At 39.7% G+C, this 22,305-nt stretch overlaps 1 protein-coding gene across 1 annotated transcript in view; it reads right to left on the bottom strand.

Annotated features, from left to right (window-relative positions):
• Positions 1-5,263: 5,263 nt before the first annotated feature.
• slc6a2 (solute carrier family 6 member 2) overlaps positions 5,264-22,305 on the bottom strand; it is a 151,213-nt gene continuing 134,171 nt past the window's right edge. Inside the window, exons 11-14 of the mRNA XM_080187021.1 lie at positions 16,282-16,382; positions 11,987-12,154; positions 6,494-6,565; positions 5,264-6,380 (exon numbers count right to left, since the gene is read on the bottom strand). Coding sequence (XP_080043147.1) covers positions 6,357-6,380; positions 6,494-6,565; positions 11,987-12,154; positions 16,282-16,382 — 365 coding nt within the window. The 3' untranslated portion in view covers positions 5,264-6,356. The remainder of the gene's footprint in view (positions 6,381-6,493; positions 6,566-11,986; positions 12,155-16,281; positions 16,383-22,305) is intronic.

The following is a 22,305-nucleotide window of genomic DNA, read 5'->3' as shown; positions in this document are numbered from 1 at the left end:
GACAGTGTATAAATGGCCAGTCATTAGCCAAGAGTCAAATTTCATATTCCTGGAACTCACAAGACTTTTTTGGAATTTTTAATGAAAAACAAACTTGAACGTGGAATGTAATTATTCAGAGGCATAGTATTTTAACCACAGCTGATGAGATCAGGTTATACAATAGCATCTGTTTATCCAAGTGGCTGCCTTGACCATTGAATTTCTGTGGCAAAGCTGTGAACAGCATTTACAAGCTAATGGCCCTAGTGCCAACCTCTTGGATTTGCTAATCCCAAAACTGCTTCAGAGAATGCAATTCTTTCACCAATCTGATGATGCTGCTAAGCCCCAGACATTCCCCCATCAAACTACATTTATATGTTAACTGATTGTTCACCAATCTAGGATGTGGAATCGATAAAACATTGAAGATGCGTGGTATCCATCATTAGTGTGATTTGTTTTTGCAAGGGAGTTACTTGCAAGGATAAGCACTGATTGGTTATCTACACAGATGAGAACATACACTCCCCAAATGATCGCCAAGGTGAATACAGTTTGAAATTAAGGCAAGGAACAGTGTTGGTGAAGGGAGCAGGGTACTCACATTTTATGTTATCAGTGGTAAAATGAACAGTTAAAAGAATCTTATTAAGTTGTGAGCCTTGACTATTTTATCCAATTCAGAAGGTTCAGGTCGAATTCTGAAATTTGAGTGCGAGAGGGGAACATAAGAACATAAGAACATAAGAAATAGGAGCAGGAGTAGGCCATCTAGCCCTTCGAGCCTGCCCCGCCATTCAATAAGATCATGGCTGATCTGTCGTGGCTCAGTTCCACATTCCCGCCCTCTCCCCATAACCCTTAATCCCCTCTCTTATCAAAAACCCATCAACCCGCGTCTTAAAAATATTTAGCGAGGTAGCCTCCACTACTTCAACAGAGAATTCCAGAGAAGTTTGGGATCATCTACCTACAAGCCTTATCAATTAGGAATTAGCTCTGATGTTTCTTGAGGACAGAATAACTCAGTAATAACAATATAAGTTGGGCTGGATGACTTAAAACATTTAGCAGAATATAACCCTGTCAAACTGTGCAAAATCTCATTTTATGTTTGGCGTTATCAATCACACAAGCTAAGATGTGTCCAAAAGTAACCACTGATTTGCACCAAGGTGTGGTATAGACGGAAACAACTTCAGTAACAAGTGACTTTGATTTACCTATCTGCAAATTTACAGTGGTCAGCTCACTTCTCCATTTTGACTTAGTCAGGTAATTACAGTGGCACAGTGGTTAGCACTGTTGCCTCACAGTGCCAGGGACCTGCGTTCGTTTCCTGGCTTGGGGTCACTGTCTGTGTGGAGTTTGCGCTTGTCTGTGTGAGGGTTCCTCTGAGTGCTCTGGTTTCCTCCCACAGTCCAAAGACGCGCTGGTTAGGTGCAGTGATCATGCTAAATTCTCCCTCAGTGATCCCAAACAGGGGCTGGAGTGTGACGACTAGGGGATTTTCACAGTAACTTCACTTCAGTGTTAAGGTAAACCTACTTGTGGCACTAATAATAAATAAATGGTGATTTAGAAACCTTTCACTGACATTTTTAAACAATGTAGTGAGAAAGCAAAACCTTGCTTTAACAGGTGAAATGGGGAGCAGAAATGACAAGCCAATAGTATAATATTAGCACGGTGCTTATAACAGCTTATACTGAGCGAACAAAATGGAAGGAAATGTAATCTGTCTATATCGGGTTGGGGAAATCCCCCCACAGTGTGCTTTCCGACAGCGGAGGTGGCTCCCCGTTGGCTGCTGATCCGGTCAATGTCCATATTGTTTAGCGTGACTCGCCTGTCTCATCACAGAGGGATCGCCTTTGGTGGGACTGGAAGATGTTGGAGGAACCACAGTTACCCGTCAAGAATCTTCACTAGTGTGTGAATATTTTCAGTTGGTCATATTTTTAATGATGATTAACGTAAGTAATACTACTAAACCCAAATTCATCTAGGATATAGAAGTCCAATGTCAGTATAAGAAGATATACTTTATTATTACATTGTGCATATTGTACTACAGAGGTCTTTTACTCACTTTAAGCAGAACTTTGGAATGTACACAATAATGTCTTAATAATCTATAATTCCATATGATACAGTTCTAGACAGCTGATATTTACACAAAGCACAAAAAAACAATTTTAACAGGTGTACATTAAAATAGATTTTACAAGCACATGTTTTATAAACACTTTTGATAAATACATTTGATTATTTAACATGAGAACATTTAACACAGAAACAAATGCAACGATCTTTTTAGAAAAGAGCATCGCTTGAATATTACTTGAATATGACTAACTTTTGATACAGGTAGATTAATATATCTTTTAATATACTCTCAGACTTCATACATCTGATTACAATTTAGAAACAATTATATACAAGATGTTTAAAAAATCTCAATGCTAATACTTTAATGATAAAGGCCATCTAACCTAAATTAATCAAAAAATTATTTAAAAAATATACAGCAACAGTGGAAGAAAACAGCTCAGTAAATTTATCCATGTGGCTTTTTTGGTCATCAGTTTGCTTTGGAAAACATTTCGCCTACTGGAATTTAACAGTTTAAGAGACAATGTTCAATTATGGAACAGAATATTTCTGTTAAGGATTTCTGATGGCTAAAGGTTTCAAATACTTAATAAACATTTCAATTGTTTAAGGAAATGATACTTAGTGATAGTGAAAGTACAGTAATGATTTCGTGGTTGAGGTATTCTTTTGGACAACCGGTCATTATGAGTTATTTAGGGTGGGCAGACAAACAAAAATAGGGACTCGCTCCTATTTTAATACAGTTAGGTGAACCACAGGTCTGGCCAATTATTCCCTTTCAGTTCTGATTTACTGCGAAAATTCCAACTTTTTAATTCAATGCAATTTTTTCAATGCAGAACCCATTGCATTATTTCAGAAGGAACCATGCAGGGGGATTACAGGCAGTGAATAACTAAAGTACAAACCCTGGAAATTGTCTCAGTGTTCCATTGTAAAGTCATTGGAAACACCAGATAGGACAGAAACAGAATTTCTGTCCAAGTTACGGCAAGCCATTCTCCAGCCTCGTACACCCCACTACTGATGCCAGTGAGAATATAGAATTTGGCACTCAGCCAAATCTCCAATCACTGCAGCGGGACCAGAGAATCCCAGCCATGGGTGAGGTTGGGGAATTCCGGCTCCTAAACCCAACCCAATTCCTGGATTTTCAGCAAATGTGCAAGACAAGATAGGTAGCAAATTTGCAGAGAGAAAATGTTTGTTCATTTATGTATCTTTAGCATCCAACTAAATGGGGAAAATGGTTTTCATAAGTGTTGCTCTTTTGTTTACTGACCAATGAAAAATCCATTTTTGACTAAGCACCTTTGATTGTATGTTTTCTAAATCACTAAACACTGCAGTGGCTCTGTGAGATAGATATAAAAATGACCTTTTTGGCATAAAGTATTGAAGAGGAGCATTTTATGTGATGCTAATCTACACATTATCAATAGACAAATTCTTGGGCTCTTTACAGAACTTATTAATGACATAATTTTACTTAGTTTGGGCACACTTCTTTCATTAAGTTAAATTCATTTTTATTCATTCATGGGACATGTGCGTTGCTGGCTAGCCAGTATTTATTGCCCATCCCAGCTGTCCTTGAACTGAGTGGCTTGTTAGACCATTTCAGAGAGCAGTTGAGAGTCAACCATATTCCTGTGACTCGGGAGCCACGTAAGGACAGCAGATTTCCTTCCCTAAATGACATTAGTGAACCAGATTTGTGACAATCGACAATGGTCATCAGTAGATTATTAATTCCAGATATTTTTATTGAATTCAAATTCCGTCATCATCTGCTGTGGCAGGATTTGAACCTGGATCCCCAAAACATGAGCCGAGTTTCTGGATTAATAGTCTAGCGATAATACCACTAGGCCACTGCCTCCCCTAATTTTTTTGACAATCTTCGACAAGCTAAATACAATGGCTCAAGTTTTCTGATCAAGATCCGGACACCTGTTTTCAGTCCTGATCAGACAACTAAAAACTCCCCATTTGCTTTCCTCCAATTTTCTGGGGGGATTTGGCCGTTGGGGACTAGTCAGATTGGGGAGGAATTCAAGTTGCAAAGTTAGTTGAGGGTGGGGGGGTGGCGGAGTGAGTTATATAGTTACTAATGAGTTAGAGTGGGATTTTTAACATTTCCTGGGTAACTATCCACGTAAGTCAGTCAAAATTGTTTCTCAGAGTGTGCCAGGAAGAAGGGGAATTGCCCACTGGAAGATCCAACTTCCCAGATAAAAGCGGAGAACAGTTTGCCAACTGCCTTGCCAGGTTTTCCTGCTGTATTTTTAAACACTTCGGTCAAAAGAATGTAAGGGATGGGTCCCATGATATCAGACAGGTGAAGTGCTGTTTTTAAAGAACGCCCTAATATGAAAAAAAAATAAAAGCAGGATCACTGCACTCAACCACATCCCCCCCACCCCCCCACCCCCGCCATGGACAGGGGACCCCACCCTCACGGAACTGCCCCAACCCAAACAATCCAATGGAAGCATCCATATCTGTGTCCCTTGTCTCTGTAAGAAGTCTCACAACACCAGGTTAAAGTCCAACAGGTTTATTTGGCAGCGCCATCTTTTGGAGTCTCGCTCCTTCATCAGGTGAGTGAGGACTTGTGTTCAGAAACAAGGCATATACAGACACAAACTCAATTTATAAGATAATGATTGGAATGCGAGTCTTTACAGGTAATTACGTACAGGTAATTGATTACCTGTAAAGACTCACATTCCAACCATTATGTTTTTGTGTTGTGAGATTTCTTACTGTGCTTACCGCATTCCAACGCCAGCATCTCCACATCATTCCTTGTCTCTGCCAGGGAGCACTGCCGGACTATGACCCTCTCCTCACTGGGGGGAGTGCTGTATTCACCTGCATGCCCCCAGCCATTTCTATTCACCAGCTCCCTGTTTATCAAGATCTGTTGTAAACCCTGTCAAATTTCTTATGAATGATACAGCAGGGAGGCTTGCTAAGTGGATGTAAATGTGTTCCGACTGGATCCTGACCTTTTGTGGTGGGAACCTCATTATGTCATTGGCAGATGGCGGGGACAATCTCAATGGGAGTGTAAAAGCCAATTCAGGACTCCAATTGGATTCTCAGCAGCCCCTCCAACACTGCCGCCGCCCCCCCCCCCTCCCCCCGCCCCCCCCGGCTTTGACTTTCCTGTCTGCTGAAAATGAGGGTGAAAAATTCTCCCCATAATGTGTCAAGAGGAAGTTTTCAATCCGGTCATGTAGGTGGAGTCACAGAATTTCCATCAATACTTATGGCCTAGCAAGCCACTCAGTTCAAGGGAAATGACGAATGGGCAACAAATGCTGGCCTCGCCAGCAATGCCCACAAGAAACAAAATGGTAGAACTTTCAATTGGCAAAGTTCATATGAATACTTAACACATTCGAATACTTAACATATCCTCCTGTGCACATACTTGACATGGATTGAAATAGGTGAACAGAGGGATAAAACTGGTGCCCAAAATAACGTTGTATGCATAGCTTAACATTTCAACATGAACTCTGCCAATGAAACTCTGGTCTTCGAGGTTGAATTCTCAGCTCTCTGGTTATTAATGAGGCAGATTATGCCCACAATATCTAACCAAAATGAATATGTTAAAGGCATTGGCACTAATTTATGACTTTATAAATAGTAGAAATCGAAATGACAAAGCTCCACAAGAAATTTACATTTTACAGATGTATAAATTCAAGGCAAATATGGATATATTTAATGTTGAAACAAGATCGATAAAAGAGATTGATGGCTTTCTGTTAACTACGAAATGGAGGAAGGTGATGTGTGCATTAGTTTGCAATATCGGATTTTTTTTTAAAGAAGCCTACTCTCATGTTTATCTTCTTCATTTTGGCACTGATAAGAAACTAGTCAGAAAACATTGCTGGATGCTTTCAACTGTCTGTGAATGTCTTAAATGCCTGTGGTGGTAATAAAGAAAATGGTGATTCTTCCAGATTAAATAATCAATGCTATGTCGACAGCTGTAATGTGTCAAACTCCTATGAAAGAGGAAGGGAAAAGAAAACAGGAGTTACAAAATAAATAATCCTCCTGTGGCCTGAAGGTCAGCCGGTCACATCGCAGCGTAACAGATATGGCACTGAACTTCAGCTGCAATGGAATCTGACATTTCTAAAACTTTAATAGAAATAACTTTCAAAGTCCAGGAGTTTGTTATTTCCATTGCACCTCATATTGTACTGTGGTTGGTTTGGAAGCGTTCATATTGCAAGCCAGTGCTCGAGCTGTGGAATGATCAAATGACAGTTCAAAAAGTTACTGACATAATATTCACTTGATTCTTGAAAATGGCCAAATGCAGCATTTTCATAGAGTTTTTTTAGGGATTTTTATTTACCTTAAACTGTTGTACTTTTCCTTGTTCCACCAGATAATGTTCGTTTTCAGGGGTGATGCAGTATGCTATTCTCTAAAGAAGAGGTACATTATTTATTACAATCGTTTATAAAGTTACTCTTTAAAATTTATCCTCTTCACACATTCTGCTCTCCCCTCATTTTATTTATGCTGCCCAGGTGTCTCCTATAAAACCTTTCTTTCAGTTGTGAAGGTTTAGGGTTTTTTTGCAAATGTTATTCTGAACACCAATATCAATCTTTTTTTTAAAAAAGCAAGACATATTCTCAAAAATAAAGATTTGTTACATGTACCACCATTCCAGTTCTAGGAACTATAACTTTAAACAGAGGGGCTCTTTTAAACCTAATATGAAAATATTGCTCCATTTAACTAAATTTTCAAAATCCCTCTCAAAAGTCAAAAGGATGATACTTCAGCGATAGTCAAGAGAAGATGATTAGAATCTTTCAATTGGAGATGGTCATTGCCTGGCACTTATGTGACCTGAATGTTACTTGCCACTTATCAGCCCAAGCCTAAATGTTGTCCCAATCTTGCTGCATATGGACAGAGACTTCAGCATCTGCGGAGTTGTGAATGGTTATAAACATTGTGCACTCATCAGTGGACATCCCCGCTTCAGACATTATGATGGAGGGAAAGTCATTGAAGCAACTGAAGATGGTTGGTCCTAGGACTTGCCCTGAAGAACTTCTGAAGCAAGGAATGGCCTCCAACAACCATAACCTTATTCCTTTGTACTTGGTATAATTCCTACCAGTGGCAGCTTTTCCATTGATTCCAATTTTGCCAGGGCTCTTTGATGCCATTGTCAGTCAAATGCTGCCATGGGCAGTCATTCTCCCTCCCCTCTTTAATGTAGATCTTTTGTCCATCTTTAGACCAAGGCTGGATCAGGAGCTGAATGGTACTGAACCTGAACTGAGCAAGTTAATGCTGTGTAAGTGTTACTTGATTGCACTGCCAGTGAGTGAGCACAGGATGGCGATCATTGGCTGGATGGGGGTCAGAAGACAGGACTGGGGGTGGCTCTCTGCAGGCTGTCCCCTCCCAATGTTGGGCCCATCAATCAGGCTCTGAGTGTCTTTGACTGAGGAACTCCCTGGGCTTCTGTGTGATGAGTTGAATACCTGCAGTTCTGGGTGAGGCTTTAAAGTGGGTATTAATTTCCCACGTAAAGGGTCTCAGTTGCTAGTATTGAACTTTCCGAACCCAGATTAAATCATACAATGACAGGAAGGTGCTGGGTGAAGAGTCTTACTTCAGACACGATGAAGTAGGTTTCAGAGCCTTGTGTACATTAACAGTAATTCATAAGTATGTACGTACATAGCGTAGAGGGCTGGCTCCATCCCAAATGTTTATACATCACTGTCCATCTCTAGATTGACCCTAACTCTGGGTCATGTGCCTTCTTACATCATAGTGTGGGTGGTATCACACTCAGTCCCACATTAACCCTGAGTGTACCAGACACTACTACTACAGTGGGATATCCATCCCGCATTGATTAAACGCTCCCAGCATCCAAACAATCCTTGGGCAGTAGATTACAGTTTATTAAATTATGAGACAATTGATCAGAAACATTTGAGGGTGCAATTCCACATTGCCACTGGTGGAACATCACCTTTTTTCACTGGTGCCTCCTCCAATATTTTTGCAATGTCAAAAATTGGTTGCAGATGCACATCACGGGAAAGTCGAGAAAACAAATGCAGGGGCTTTTGCAGAACTTTTAAAGGATTATTGTTTGGCATTTGACAATGAACAGACCGTTTATGATTCACAGCAGATAAATCATGGTTTATGACTGCTCTGAGTGCAGCCCCACTGTATTTTGAGGCAGTAATGTTCCCAAAGAGCTGCATTTAAAACGCAACAATTGGAATCATAGGATAAGCTTTGAATTGAAATAGTCTGGTGAGTAACTGATAATTTATCATATTAGAGGCTTATGATACTGTCTCAATGTGGGAGATACAGTCACATCCAACAAGAATATGTATTTATATTGTACCTTTAATGCATTGAAATGTCCTGAACTACTGCTTAGGAGCAGAATATGACAGTGAATCAAAGAAGGAGATGTTAGGACAGGTAACCAAAAGCTTGGTTAAAGAGATGGATTAATCTTTTTAACATTCTGTGCTTATGTTGGCTTAAGTGGACTTTAAGACAATGACATCTACATGAATAACAACAGTAACTTTATTGCATCTTTATTACATTTAACCATAATGTGCTGTAACATCACCTGTCTTTAGAGTTGCTTTCATAGATTGCATATATAAGTTTTTGTTGAAAGTATGAGTTAAAAATGTCACAGTGAGAGAAATTGGGCATCTGGGACCTGAGTGAGCTGAGAAAACAACTGTGTATTCTACTTAACCAATCAGATTGGAAATTGTGATATTAACAGCACGGGGACTGAGAATATTGTGTCATTTAAAGGGGTGATGGAAAGAGACACGGCAAGATGGAAAGAAAGATTTGATTGAGAGGCGGCAATCTTGTCAGAAATAGGCAGTGGCCGGAAGTCTACCACCTCGCCTGCCACAGAATTAGAAGAGGCAAGGATCCGACAATGGAAATTTCCATCGACCCCAGACGGGAATTTCCGGTCTCGCCTGAGCGAGGCAATAAAATCCCGACCCATGTGCCAGTTCTGGTGGGAAAACAGACGTGAAACTGTCCAGCTCCATTCATCAGTGTTCTCTCTGATCATCACTAGCGTCCCCTCTGCCCTTTGCCCAATTGTCCTCACTACTCCCATCCCTCCCCTCAGCCCAAACTCCCGCAGATCATCCCTAGCATCCCCACCGCCTTCAGTGTCAGTTTCCCCCCCCCACACCACAAATAGTAGAATCCTCCACATGAGGCTTCCCCTATGGCCCCACCCCAGCACAGATTGACAGTGCCAACCAGTGCTGGGGAGCAGTGCCGGGGCAAACACCAGGCCATGTCCTTCTTTCCTGACCTTTGTGCTCTGAAGGGATCCCCTTGACAGGTTTACATTTGGGTTAACCATTTGAGAGCCTCGCCAATATGTCACAACATTGGCCAGGTATGAAAATTTTGCGAGGAGGGGTAATTTGGTTGGGGGGGGGGCGGGGCGTGCTGGTAAATACATGCTAATTTATTTAAATCTATTAAAATCAGGCTCACGCCCATCTGAGGGGTGGGGAAAATTGGAAATCACAATTGCATGGCGAGATTTGTGGTTTTCACTGGATTCTGGGCCTCCTCTGGCAATCTTGGACGCAGAGAGTGCGGGCACAAGATTCTGCGCAGAGTTGCAAGGTTCAAAGAATAAAACTTGAATTATATATTTGAAAGTTTTAAATTCTTTAACATCAAATAAAACCTGAAGGAACATGGCTTACATTTGTAACAATTACCAGAGAGATTAGTTGACAATAATTAACAATTATCGTATTGCTGACAAGACAATAACTTTCTGCAGTGAGTTTCATTTGTGTCCCTCCCTGCAAATGTCATACCATTCAACAACACGGCAGACACTGAGATTCTGTTTTCAATAATCTAACAGTGGCACAACTCAGATGGCAACTTTTAGATTTTCACATTTAACCTCGCCCCTCGCTCACCTAAAACCATTGGATCCCTGCGCATAAATTACAGCAAGCATCATTAAACCCATTGCAATTGTAACAGCAGAAACATGGCCCAATCTTCTTATATACCAATCACCTTCCTAAATTTCCCTTCCCTCTATTTTGCACATCAGGAACATTTGGTTTAATCAGCAGCAAGCAGGGATTGGTTCTCTCACATTTATATTAACATGTTAAATTCATTTGTTACAAGCATTATGGTGGACATACATTCCAACATGTTGTGCTGGAATGTATGCCCCAAGATGGCGTGTAAAGTAGCCCAATGACAGCATTACAGAGAAAAACCAATACAGCTCCAGCTCCTTGTAGGGATGCCACAACACTGAGCTATGGGGTAGCAAAAAAGACCACTATCCTTGCCACCTCCTCCAGCTGCCATCAAACAACACATGGATGTTGGTTTGAACACACATGTCTGCATCCTCATGTCTGAATCTTGCTAATTCCATTTTTGCCACTCACTTCTCAGTCCTCTTGCCCTTCCAATTCAGCAACAGCTGCCAATGGGTTCAGAGGCCCTCTCAAAAGGCTTTCGGTACATTTGCCAGCCTAATGTGACACTGCCTCATTAATTGTTCCAATTCCTTTAAATTTCACTTTCATTTACCTGATCCCCCCCCGCTTTCAGTGTATCTCTTGAGTACAGCCTAGACCTCACAGATGAGCTGACTTTGGAAGGTTTTGTGCAGGCCTCATAGTTTGAGTGGTATTTAGTCCCAAGTTCTGGGCAGGTAGCCCAGCTTGTGTTCAGCCACCCAGTCCAGATGCCAGAGGTGACTTTCATTAGCACAGTGCTAATGGGAGTGGGAAATGATTGGCTTGGAACACTATATTCCACTATATTGTGCACGCTTAACCCTCATTCTACATTCTCTCTTTTCCTTCTCTCCTGTGTACCCTATGTTTTGTCTGTATAGCTGGCAAGAAACAATACCCAATATTTTTCACTGTTTCCCTACACATGTGACAATAATAAATCAAATCAAGTCAAAAGCAGCTTGTCCACTCGATGCCACTGCCATATCTGGTGACCTCAACAGTCTCTGGGTTGGAAAAAGTTGGATCTGGCAGGAGAAGAATCCATTTTCTGGAGATGGGGATCAGTCATTTCTTTGTGTGGAACACAGAAGAGTACTCTTGGCCCTTCAAAAGTAATTGAAAACATATCTGCTGAACTGCTGCCTGGCAGGACTAGCAGTTGCTGCTGATTGGAGTATGCGGCGTACAGTTGGAAGGTGGTCACTGGGATTTTATAAGCTTCATTTTGCATATAAATAATGCTGGGGCATGTAGGTGTAGACCCTGGGAAGGATCGAGACTCCTGCACCATTAGGCAGGAACAGATCAGTAAATCATTCGCTACTGTTTCAGCTGAGCTGCACCAAGTAAAATCTCCTGCTTTAAACTGAGTCATTTAAAATCCACGCTGATCCTCCTGGGTGCAAAACTCAAAGCTCCAGCCTCCTTACAAAATATATCCTTCAATTTTAATCCTTCATAAACTAAACTTTAGATTCTCTACAGTGCAGAAGGAGGACATTTGGCCCATCAGATCTTCACTGACTCTCCAACAGAGCATTTTACTCAGTCCCATCACCATTCCATCCCTGTAATCCCATATATTTACCCCACTAATTCCTCTAACCTGCACACCTTTGAACTGTGAGAAGAAACAGGAGAACCTGGAAGAAACCCATGCAAAGACAGAGAGAAACTCCACACAGACAGTCATAGAAAGCCAGAATTGAACCTGGGTCCCTGGCGCTGTGAGGCAACAGTGCTAACCACTGTGTCACCATAAATCCTTTATAAAATATACCTATACTAACCTCTTTTAAGGTCCCACGAACGGTAAGGAGCTTGTAGATGGCGTAGATTGGTACTAGCGACATTGAAGAAACCGCTATTCCCCATCCAACAAGATTTGCCCAGTTGGGAAATATATATTCATCGTAGGTTAGAGGCTTGAACTTTACAATACTGACAATCACTACAAACTGGCAGAAGATAAGGAAACATGTAATGTGTTATTCAAAACATAAAGGTTCCCATGGAGGAAGGTAATGCAAAAAGCAGAAATTGATTCAATATGACTTTTGACATTTTAGAAATAAACATTCTCTTTAAAGTTAAACATCTTTAATATTTCCAAACTAATGTAATAATAATTCAGAATTTCACATGTTAAAACATGAAAAGATTTTAAAATCCTTGTCTGAGGATCTTTACAGTATTAGAGGTCGCAACTTTCTATGTTGAACCAAATGTATTCATTGAGATGAAGAAATACTGTCCAGTGCACAATTTCTCCTGAATTCCTCTGACCGAAGACAATGTCCATGTTCAGAAACCCAAGGTGAACAAATTGGTTAAATATTCTTTACTTTCCTGATTGACATTGGGGCTGGAGAAGAAACTTAGTGAAATCTATCCTTTAGGAGATTAAATAATTTGATTGACTCCATAGGTAGGGAAATTACTTTTGCTGAAACGGCCAAGTAATCTTTTCCTGTTTCGTACAACACTTTAAAACTAATTTTATGGTCACCATCACCAATAATTTCTTGAAATCTGATTTCCAGTTTGCACATTCCAGATTCACTGCAGCAAATCACCAAGACTCCTTCGATAGCACCTTCCAAACCTTCAATGTCTACTACCTAGAAGGACAAGGGGCAGCAAATGCATGGGAGCACCACCACCTGCAAAGTCCCCTCCAAGTCACTCACCATCCTGACTTGGAAATAAATTGCTGCTCCTTATCACTGCTGGGTCAAAATTCTGGAATTCCCTCTCTGACAGCACTGTGGGCCTACCTAGACTACATGGATTTCAGCGGTTTAAGAAGTCAGCTCACCACCACCTTCTCAAGGGTAATTCAGGATGGGCAATAACCTGGACTAGTCAGAGAAGTCTGCACTCTGTGAAAGAACGGAAAAAAAGCTTTTATCCTTTTCAATTTTCACAGGTTGTTTCTAAGAGTGCAGGATAGGCTGAGTCCGTAATCATAGACTTCACTGTAACTGACCATTTGTATTGTCGTCCAGTAAATGGGGGAGATAATAGAGTTGACCTTTTGTGGACTGTGCAGGAAAGCTTCTTTTAGTTATCCCTGCCGCTGCAACAGTTCACTTCAATGTGGAACTATGTTCAGCAGCTGAGTTAGACACGGGTAAATTTACCAAATTGATAATCGTGGTCCTCAAATCTGCAACATTCCAATAGAGCGATGAGTGTTCTACCAGATAGTATGGGCAACGTGATTTAAGGAGAATGGTCTGTTTGGGGACAGAGTTTCAACATCTGTTTAATAGCAGATATTGTTTGCCAACTTTCCATAATGAACACAACGTCAGTTCTGGTCCTGTCACATAAAATCTGTTACCTAACAGAAGGCTTGCAGATCTGAATGTCAAAGGCTGCATCTATTCTCTTGCAAAGAGGCAAGGTGTAGCCAGGGAAATGCCAATGCAGCTAAATTCAGTAAGACACATGTTACTTTGTTTTACAATTTGTTTCTGACAACTACCAGCTGCACACTCTGAGACCTGCCAAAAGCATACTGCTGTTCCTAAAGTAAATGTGACTAATTGTATAACCTTAGGGTAAGGTCTTTGCAAGAGCCAGTTCTCCACAGCATACGTTTTCCATTTGTTGTAGAGTGCAAATATTTGGCCTAAAGTGTTCTGCTGATTTAATTAGATGTAATTGAACATCTTTCTTTATGCATTCTACATAATTAAGAATTCATTAACTTTTTGGAATAAAGCTGTTTCAAATATTTATAAAGGCAATACTTGGATTCTGTTCAGTATTTCAACAACTGCTGGTCACTTCAGATCTTGCAGTACATGCTTTCATAATAAGCACCAATTAACACCCATTCTGAAACACCTGAACAGGAGATGAAAAAAATTACATTTACTAAATCCACAAAGGAATTAAATCCAACTTAATCAGTGAATTATGTGCAGCCATTATTGGAACTCTGTCCAATTATTTTAGTGAGACATATGACTTTTTAATATACCTCATGATTTTTCCAAAACAATAGAAGTATCACTGCATCTTCCTGCTAATTTTAAACTCTTAATTGATGCCCATTGAAATGTAGAATTATTACTTTTTTTTTGCATCTTTCTAGAATGCTCTGAGCTGTTTTGGTTCATTTTTTTCCGTTATATTTTCTGGTAGAATTATAAATTAACACTGTGTAAAAGGATGGGTTTTGACTGAGCTAGAATCTCACCCATTGAATCTTAGAGAAGGTAATGATTTGGCCCATCATGTCTGTGCTAATGCTTTCAAGAGCTAGCCAATTAATCTCCTGCTTCCACTCCCCATCCACTTTCCATGGCTTTAAGAAATCTAATTTTCACTGAAGAATATGCAACCTTGATCAGACTTAAGAGTATGTTATGTAAGTGCTGGTGGCCATATAATAGACAGGATAGCCAGATACTGGAAAGATTTGTAACAGAGAAACCAGAACTATGTGAATATACCGAACTGAAAGGGATGAGCAGGCTGGATCCTTTTACTCTGGGAAAGAGAAGGCTGAGGGGGTGACCCATAGAGATTTTCAAAATTATGAAAGGTTTTAACAGAGTGGCGAGAAAATTTTCACTTAGGGAGATGAGCAAAACTAAAGGGAACCAACATAAGATAGTCACCTAAAAAAACACAATTCAGAAGAAATTTCTTTACCCAAAGAATGGTGAGAATGAGGAACTCATTACCACAGGAAGTAGCTCAGCTGAATAATATAGCTCCATATAAAGAGAGGCTAGATAAACATCTGAATGAAAGAGGAATAGAGGTTTATGTTAACAGAGATAGAGGAAGGATGGGAGAAGTCTTAAGTGCAACATATGTGTCAGCATGGACAGATTCTGTTAAATGCCCTGTTCCTATGATAAATGTTCTAGGTAATCTTGATTTACAGATTCATTTATCAAGATTCAAGTGACAAAGACATTCTGTCGTATGAATTCTTAGCAATTTTGTCTCATGGTGAGTCTAAATTCCAGTTCCACTGAGGCACTTTTGGTTTCTGGAAGTTAAACTTCCACCATGCACAAACTCTGAACTCCTGCACATTTAGAAATGTCAAGGTCCTTAGCACAGAATTCATGTAGCTATTTGAAATAGAGGTTAAGGACAAGTTGTAGTGGGGGATGTGACACTGAGATAGTTTTGGATTGCTATAAATAAAAAAAGTCAGTAAAAATATGACATCCTCTGTGAAAAATTCTTTTGTCCTTGGTTCTATGAATAAATCCTTACTAAGCTGATTAGGATCTTAGAGTCCGTACAGTATAGGAGGGCATTCAGCCCATCAAGTCTGCACCAAATCTTTCTCAGGCTAACCCCAATATTTACCCCACTAATTGTCCTAACTTAGATATCTTGAGACGCTAAAGGGTAATTTAGAATGGCCAATCAACCTAAACTGCACATCTTTAGACTGTGGGAGAAAACTGGAGCACATAGAGGAAAGCTTTGCAGACACAGGGAGGACATGTCAACTACACACAAACGGTCACCCAAGGTTGGAATTGAACCCAAGTCCCTGGCGCTGTGAGGCTGCAGTGCTAATAACCGTGCTATGTTTATCTTTATGTTAGGACCTTTAGATAATGGAAGATTTTTGAATGCTACAGAACTTGTATTTCAAACAGAGCTTCACTCCCCCACATTAAAATATTCCTGAACATTTCTCTAAAATATCCCAATTTTGAACTAAGATATTTAGCTTTTGGCCCAATGCTCAACCTCAGAAAATGGGATAAAGGAACAGCTCCCCAATCAGAACTCACGAACGAAAGGAAATGCTATTACAGGGAAATGGGACAGGTATGTAAATAATTCATTGTGATGGCTTCTGTAGGAAATGTGGGAACTTCATCTGGGACTCTAGTAATTGGCGGGTGGGCATGAGGGACAGGCATCGCTTTTGAGGTTTAAACCATTTCCTGTAACACATCCTCTTATTATTCATCTAAAATACAAAAATGACCATTAGTGAAGAAGCAAGTCGTCTGCCACCTGGGTTGACAGGCTGCTTTAATGAAGTTTCTCATTGTATTGAGACATTGGACTAACTTTGCTACTGCTTGCTTACCAGTAAAAAGGCTGGACTAACAAACTTCCAGCAGAGCCTCCAGTAGAGACCTGGTTTGAAGCCGGTCATTCGCTTGATATCTTCACTGAATCTGTCAACTCCTAGAGCAGAAGCAATTCCAAAACACATTAGAACATCAGCTAAATCGTGGGTGTGACTCTTCACCATCCTTTTCAATTTAGTTGCCAAAGAAACAATGCTATTTCATTTCAAGTCACAAAAGAAATAGCAATCTAATTGCCCACTAGCAAGCGAACATTATAATTTACATGCGCAAAATCAGCTTTACAAAGGATATATACTCTAACATAGAGCTGAGTTTCCTTGACTTCAAGACTGACTCAAGGACCAATTCAGGAAAAAAAATAACAGATGAGATGTCGAAGGCAACGGGCAATTTAATTTTTTTTTGCCATGAATAACACTTTCATATCCTTCGGGGTATTTGCTTGGTTCAAATAAGAGTTAATGCATGTCAGAGAGATAGATTATTGAACTGCGATAAACCAAAATGGTTCCTACATTCAAATCAGATAGATGCAACTAACAAACAACATGACTAGCCTCTTGGCAAAGTGGGCAATGTGTTTCAAACAAAAAACATTAAGAAAATCATTTACTCTGGACATACTCTCTTCCACCTTCTTCCGTCAGGAGAAAGATACACAAGTCTGAGATCACATACAAATCGACTTAAATAGAGTTTCTTTCCTGCTGCTATCAGACTTTTATTAAATTTACCTTTCTCTAAACCCTAGCTATGGTGGGAACACTATATTCTGCACCCTCTCCTTTCCTTCTCCCCTATGTACTCTATGAACAATATGCTTTGTCAGTATAGCATGCAACAAACAATACTTTTCACTGTATTCCAATGCATGTGACAAAAATAATTAAAATCAAAAATAAACTGAACTCCACACCCCAAACCAATGGAGTTGGAGACCGATTTGTCAAAATGGTGTGAAAATGTTGACCAACAATATTGGAACACTCAGCAGAATAAATCTTTGCAAAATGCACCTGCCAAGGATAATATTTTGCATAGTAGAACAGAACAAGAGAGTGTAGTGACAACTAGGAGAACAATTGTCTAATTAATTTGAATTATGCTCATGTTCAGAACTCAACTCATGGCATTGAAGTCAAATATTTAACTTTTGCAAGGATGAATGGAAAAGACAATTCATTGCTGAGATGGAACAGTTTACACCCCCATTGTAAAATGTTTGCTTTGCACCGTTGTAGCAGATTACAATAGCTGCCAAGCCAAAGCATTGTCTGACTGTCTCCTCTGGGTTTCACACCACTTTGTCATCAGTTAACAGTGTGATTAGTCTGAGGGTTTCATTTCCCAGTCATGTACAAGTAGTATCAGCTCTGGACGCAACAATTACACTGCAGTTTTTATATGGTTGTGAAGGAGCAGAAACAAGAGCGTAATGAAGCAGCTGTGCACAATCCTATTAGTTCCTCATTAAAGCAGGTTTTTCTCTTCTGGATTAGTTATGCAATACAATTAAATTAATTCAATTTGTTTAGCTCACTGCACATTAATTTATCACAAAACGTGACAAATCGAGTTGACAAGAAATATCAAATCCACAGATGTGAAATTCAAGTAATGAAAAATTGACGCAAACTCTTACAACTTTTGGCCATTCGACAAAACTTCCATCCATTTTCACATGAGGCTCCAGAAGCAGCCATGTGGAAAGGATAAATGATCCAAATCTGATAGGCAATCCAGTTTCAAATACAACTAAAGCTATCATGATCCCAATCTGACTCTCAAAATGCAGAAGCAAAATACTAAAAATGAAATGGAGATTGGTAATTATTCATGCAATTTTTATTATCTTAAATGGGATTATATTGGGTCTATTTAGTTAAGTAAATCTAAAAAAGAAAATTTACTTTGTAGGTAGCTGTGGTCCCAAGATCTGATAATGAGCACTAGCTACTTCAGGGGAAACCCAGTGAGCTCTCGAAGAAGAGTTCAGCCCTTCATTTGTTAGTGCGAGGGTAACTATCGCCTCTTTCAGGAATGGGCTCTGAATGTCTTTTATTTCCTCCACCAGCATGGTGGTCAGAAGCGAGTGCCTGGTATAACAGAGGCTTGGTAGGCCAGATTATTTAACATATTTATGTTATCAGTCCCACCGTTCTTTATTCAGATTTTAAAAACCCAACTTATTAAATATTATTTTTCTGGAAAAGAGGATTTCAAAGCTTTTCAAAAAATAGTTTATAGAATTACAGACTTCAATTCATCATCGTGGCACTCAAAAAAAGAAAAGTATTTTAAAAGGCATTTTATTTACAATGGAATGGTAACAGTTTATGAAACAGTAAGATTTATGATATTTGCATTGGCTAGACTAATAATGAAATCTGAATGATAAATTGGTATTTAGAAGGCTAGGGACCGGATTATCATTTGTCAGACTCAGCATACAAGCTTTAATCTGTTGCTTCAGCTGCAGATCTGCGCAAGTGAAATGTTTCAGTTAGATTAATATTCCCTTATTAAGACAAGCCATGGAAAACAAGGCCCTCAGCAATTAATAACAAGTTTCAACTTTCAGAAAACTATTAATTTGAACAAGGTATATGGTTGGAATAAACTATGCCCTAAGATCATAGCCTCCAAACACTTAAGGTTTTCAACTGAAATTCTGCTCAATACTATTTTAATTTAGGTCACAACCTACTTATTTTAAACTTATAAGCTAAATGATGGTTTTCTAACAGTGAAGACTAGTTGGCACCCAATGAGGAGCATGTGGGATAATGAGACCTATTGAGCCTTAGCGAGCTTTGTAGTGTATGTGGGTACCAAATGCATTCTTCATGGTCAGCCTGCACTTCAACTGCATATGGGTCATTTAGGCATCAGATTAAATTGTAATTAGGGCAAAGGCCCCGTGTATAGCTGGACTGTCCAATAATGTGCTTCAACTGCTTAAGTGCACATCAGATAAAAGAAACAAGAAATGCCAGTTGAGCTTCCCTCTCCTGATAAAGTCACTGTTCATTGCTAAATCTCTCTTTTCTTGGCTTCTAAAAGGGGTGCTACATATTGGATCATCTTGTTCTGAACATTGAAGTCCAGCACACATTGGCTGAGCTTTGCTGTCAGTCAATAACCTTCCTCCTGATGCTCATTAATCTTACCCTGAACCCCTGGAACTCCTAAGTGCTTAATGTGTCAAGCACCAAGCCATCTAAAAGTATTTAAAGTTGGCCGACCATGCACTATAGTGTAAAGTCATCTACTTGACCCAATGCACAGTGCTTCAAGGTCCGCACCATAACTCACTTTCAGCCCCAATGCTTCATTTATACCAGTAGCTCAGCTTACAATTCCAATGCCCACTTCACTCCATCAGCCTTTAAAGAATTTCCCATCATACGTATGACATTATTTCACAGACAAACTTTCCCGCATAGCTCAATTTCAACGTTAGTGGTGTTCTGTCTTTTGTGCCAAAGTCAGTGGCATTAAAACAGAACAAGATGATCCAATATGTAGCACCCCTTTTAGAAGCCAAGAAAAGAGAGATTTAGCAATGAACAGTGATTTTATCAGGAGAGGGACGCTCAATTGGCATTTCTTGTTTCTTTTATCTGATGTGGAGGGATGTAAAATGGGCTGCAAACCAGGGTTATACAATGATGAAAAGTCCAAATTGCCCAAAAAAGTGAGAGAGGCAACTCAAATGAAAATTCTTCCCTAAATTCTCACCTCAAAGTCATTTTGTGCTCAAGCTGAGTAATATGTTTGGCAATGGGACGCTTTCTAGGGAATACCCAAGATGATCATCAAGCTCTTCTGTGTTAGATATAGTAATACTAGATAAGTTCTCCTTCTGCTGCCTAGCAATCTTTCAGAGTCTAAAACTCAGAAATGCATCTCTGAGACAGCCAGTATGACATTTTCCCTTTCCCATACCTGCTACTCTGTGTACTCTCTCCCAAGTGCCTGCTTAACCTATAGGGATTGCTATGCTTTAAATATACCCAGTAGGACCTGAACCGTAACTGTACAAATGTATTACAATGAGACTATTGTAACCAATATCACTTCGAGTTGGTTACAAATCTATGATACCTATTCAGTATCCTATTGAATTTCACAAAATTTGAATGCCTATATTCCTTAATTATGGTCTAATATTTCCCTTTGTTGTTCTGCCATGTGGTTACAGTTAAATTAATTTCTTGTGTAGAAGGTCATTTGGCACCATGAGACTTATCTCAATTTAATATTGATAAAGTCCACATTAATGTAATGTTTGCACAGTCTGTTGTTGCAAACATAGTGGTGTGACAGGAATAGACATTTGTGACTCAACCTCATGAATCATTGTTTGGATGAGCATCTGACATTGTTCTTTACTACTGGGGAGATTGTGTGAACTAAGTCAGAGCAGGTAGCTGCCAACAATATTGTTAAAGTCCTATTGTTGACCTAGTTTCCAGTCATTTTCTACCTTGTGGAGAAGAAGGGATCAGGCACCAAAGGGAGAGCAGGGGTAAAAGAGAGGTGGGGGCAAGCATTGGCAGCAAGGTGGGGAGGCACAAAGATGGGGTACAATCTTAGGGGTGTCCCTAATGCACACAGCCCGCACCCCCAAAGGATGTGCCCCCCCCCCCCCCCCCCCCCCAAACACCATTGAAAGCAGGAGGACTGCAAAATCCAGCCCTTGGTGTCTTTCTTGTGGGGATTGTGTCAAGTGGTATGATTTGCATTTTGATGATGGTTATATTCATTTGTTGTGAAGAATCAAAGCTTCAGGTGCTTATTCTTGCACTGTGTCAATTTCATAGTGGGTTCCAGAAACAATGGTTATGTTACAATGATCTACTAAACTAAGTCAGTTAATAATATAAAATGAGAGATCCATATTGCTATTGACATGAATTCTTTATGGGAATTAAGCAATGGTCTTTAAATAAAATCACTGACTCTTTCCTTTTCATCCTTTCTTCTACTCTTACTATATTAAATAATGCATGTACTAATTAGCAAATGGCAGCCCTATAAATAAATAAATGCTGTAGGAGTAACAATGCTACATATAGGCGCAGGGAGTATTTAATGATAGAAAGCTAGCTATTGCTGAACAATTAATGTTTCAAACATTTAGCTCGTGGTGGGATTTTCCGGTCCTGCCTGCCACTGGGATCGTTCAGTCCCGCTGAAAGCCAATGGGCCTTGGGCTCAGTTACCACATTGCCTGTGGCTGGTCCAGAAAACCCAGGCACAATGATGTGTTAACCTGAAGCTGCAACAACAACCTACTGGGGCAACTGAAAAGGTAAACACTGCATTGGGCTCACAATCTCTGCCTCTTCATACACAAAATTAACTTCCACTTTTGAAGAAAGGATACGTGCCTTTTCCGACATTCAGAACTGCAGCTACAAAGTCTGGTTTCACAAGCAGAGGTGAGGATCTAATTGTTGCACATAGAATGAAGACTAATTGGGCCATTTTTCTTTGACTAATACTCCGTTAAGCAGTGGTTAATTGCGTTAGTTCCATACACATCAGCCACCCACCCCCCCATCTATCTCACAAGCTATTGTACATTTGAAAGTGTGCTGAGAGTGTCAGCTTGAGGCAAAACTCAAATAAAGTTGCTCAGAAATAAGACATAATGCACAGAAACTAAACCGTTCCATCCCCAGTCACTAACATTTTTAAACAAATCAGAAGAACGAATAACTTGAAGAATATGTGCACAGTTATGAATCTTTCAGAGTATTTGCTTCTATGAGCAGAAGATGTTAGTAGATTGAACTTAACATGCTCTCCATGAGTGTTTGGATGAATTTTCATTGACTGTTGAACTTATGAGCTGCTTTTAAGTTGAACTCCAAACAAGTTAGAAAGTATATTTGTTCAGTGTTTTTATTGGAAATTTAGTCGTTATTTCACAGCACATCATGGTGAAATGGAATACTATAAATTCTTTCCAATAGTTTGTTTTGAGAAATGTCAGGATTAAGAATTAT

The sequence above is a fragment of the Carcharhinus amblyrhynchos genome, chromosome 4 (assembly GCF_965287045.1).
Source record: "Carcharhinus amblyrhynchos chromosome 4, sCarAmb.v2.hapA, whole genome shotgun sequence".
NCBI lineage: Eukaryota > Metazoa > Chordata > Chondrichthyes > Carcharhiniformes > Carcharhinidae > Carcharhinus > Carcharhinus amblyrhynchos.
The sequence above is the reverse complement of the archived record's forward strand: the minus strand, read 5'-3'. Positions and strand labels throughout refer to the sequence as shown.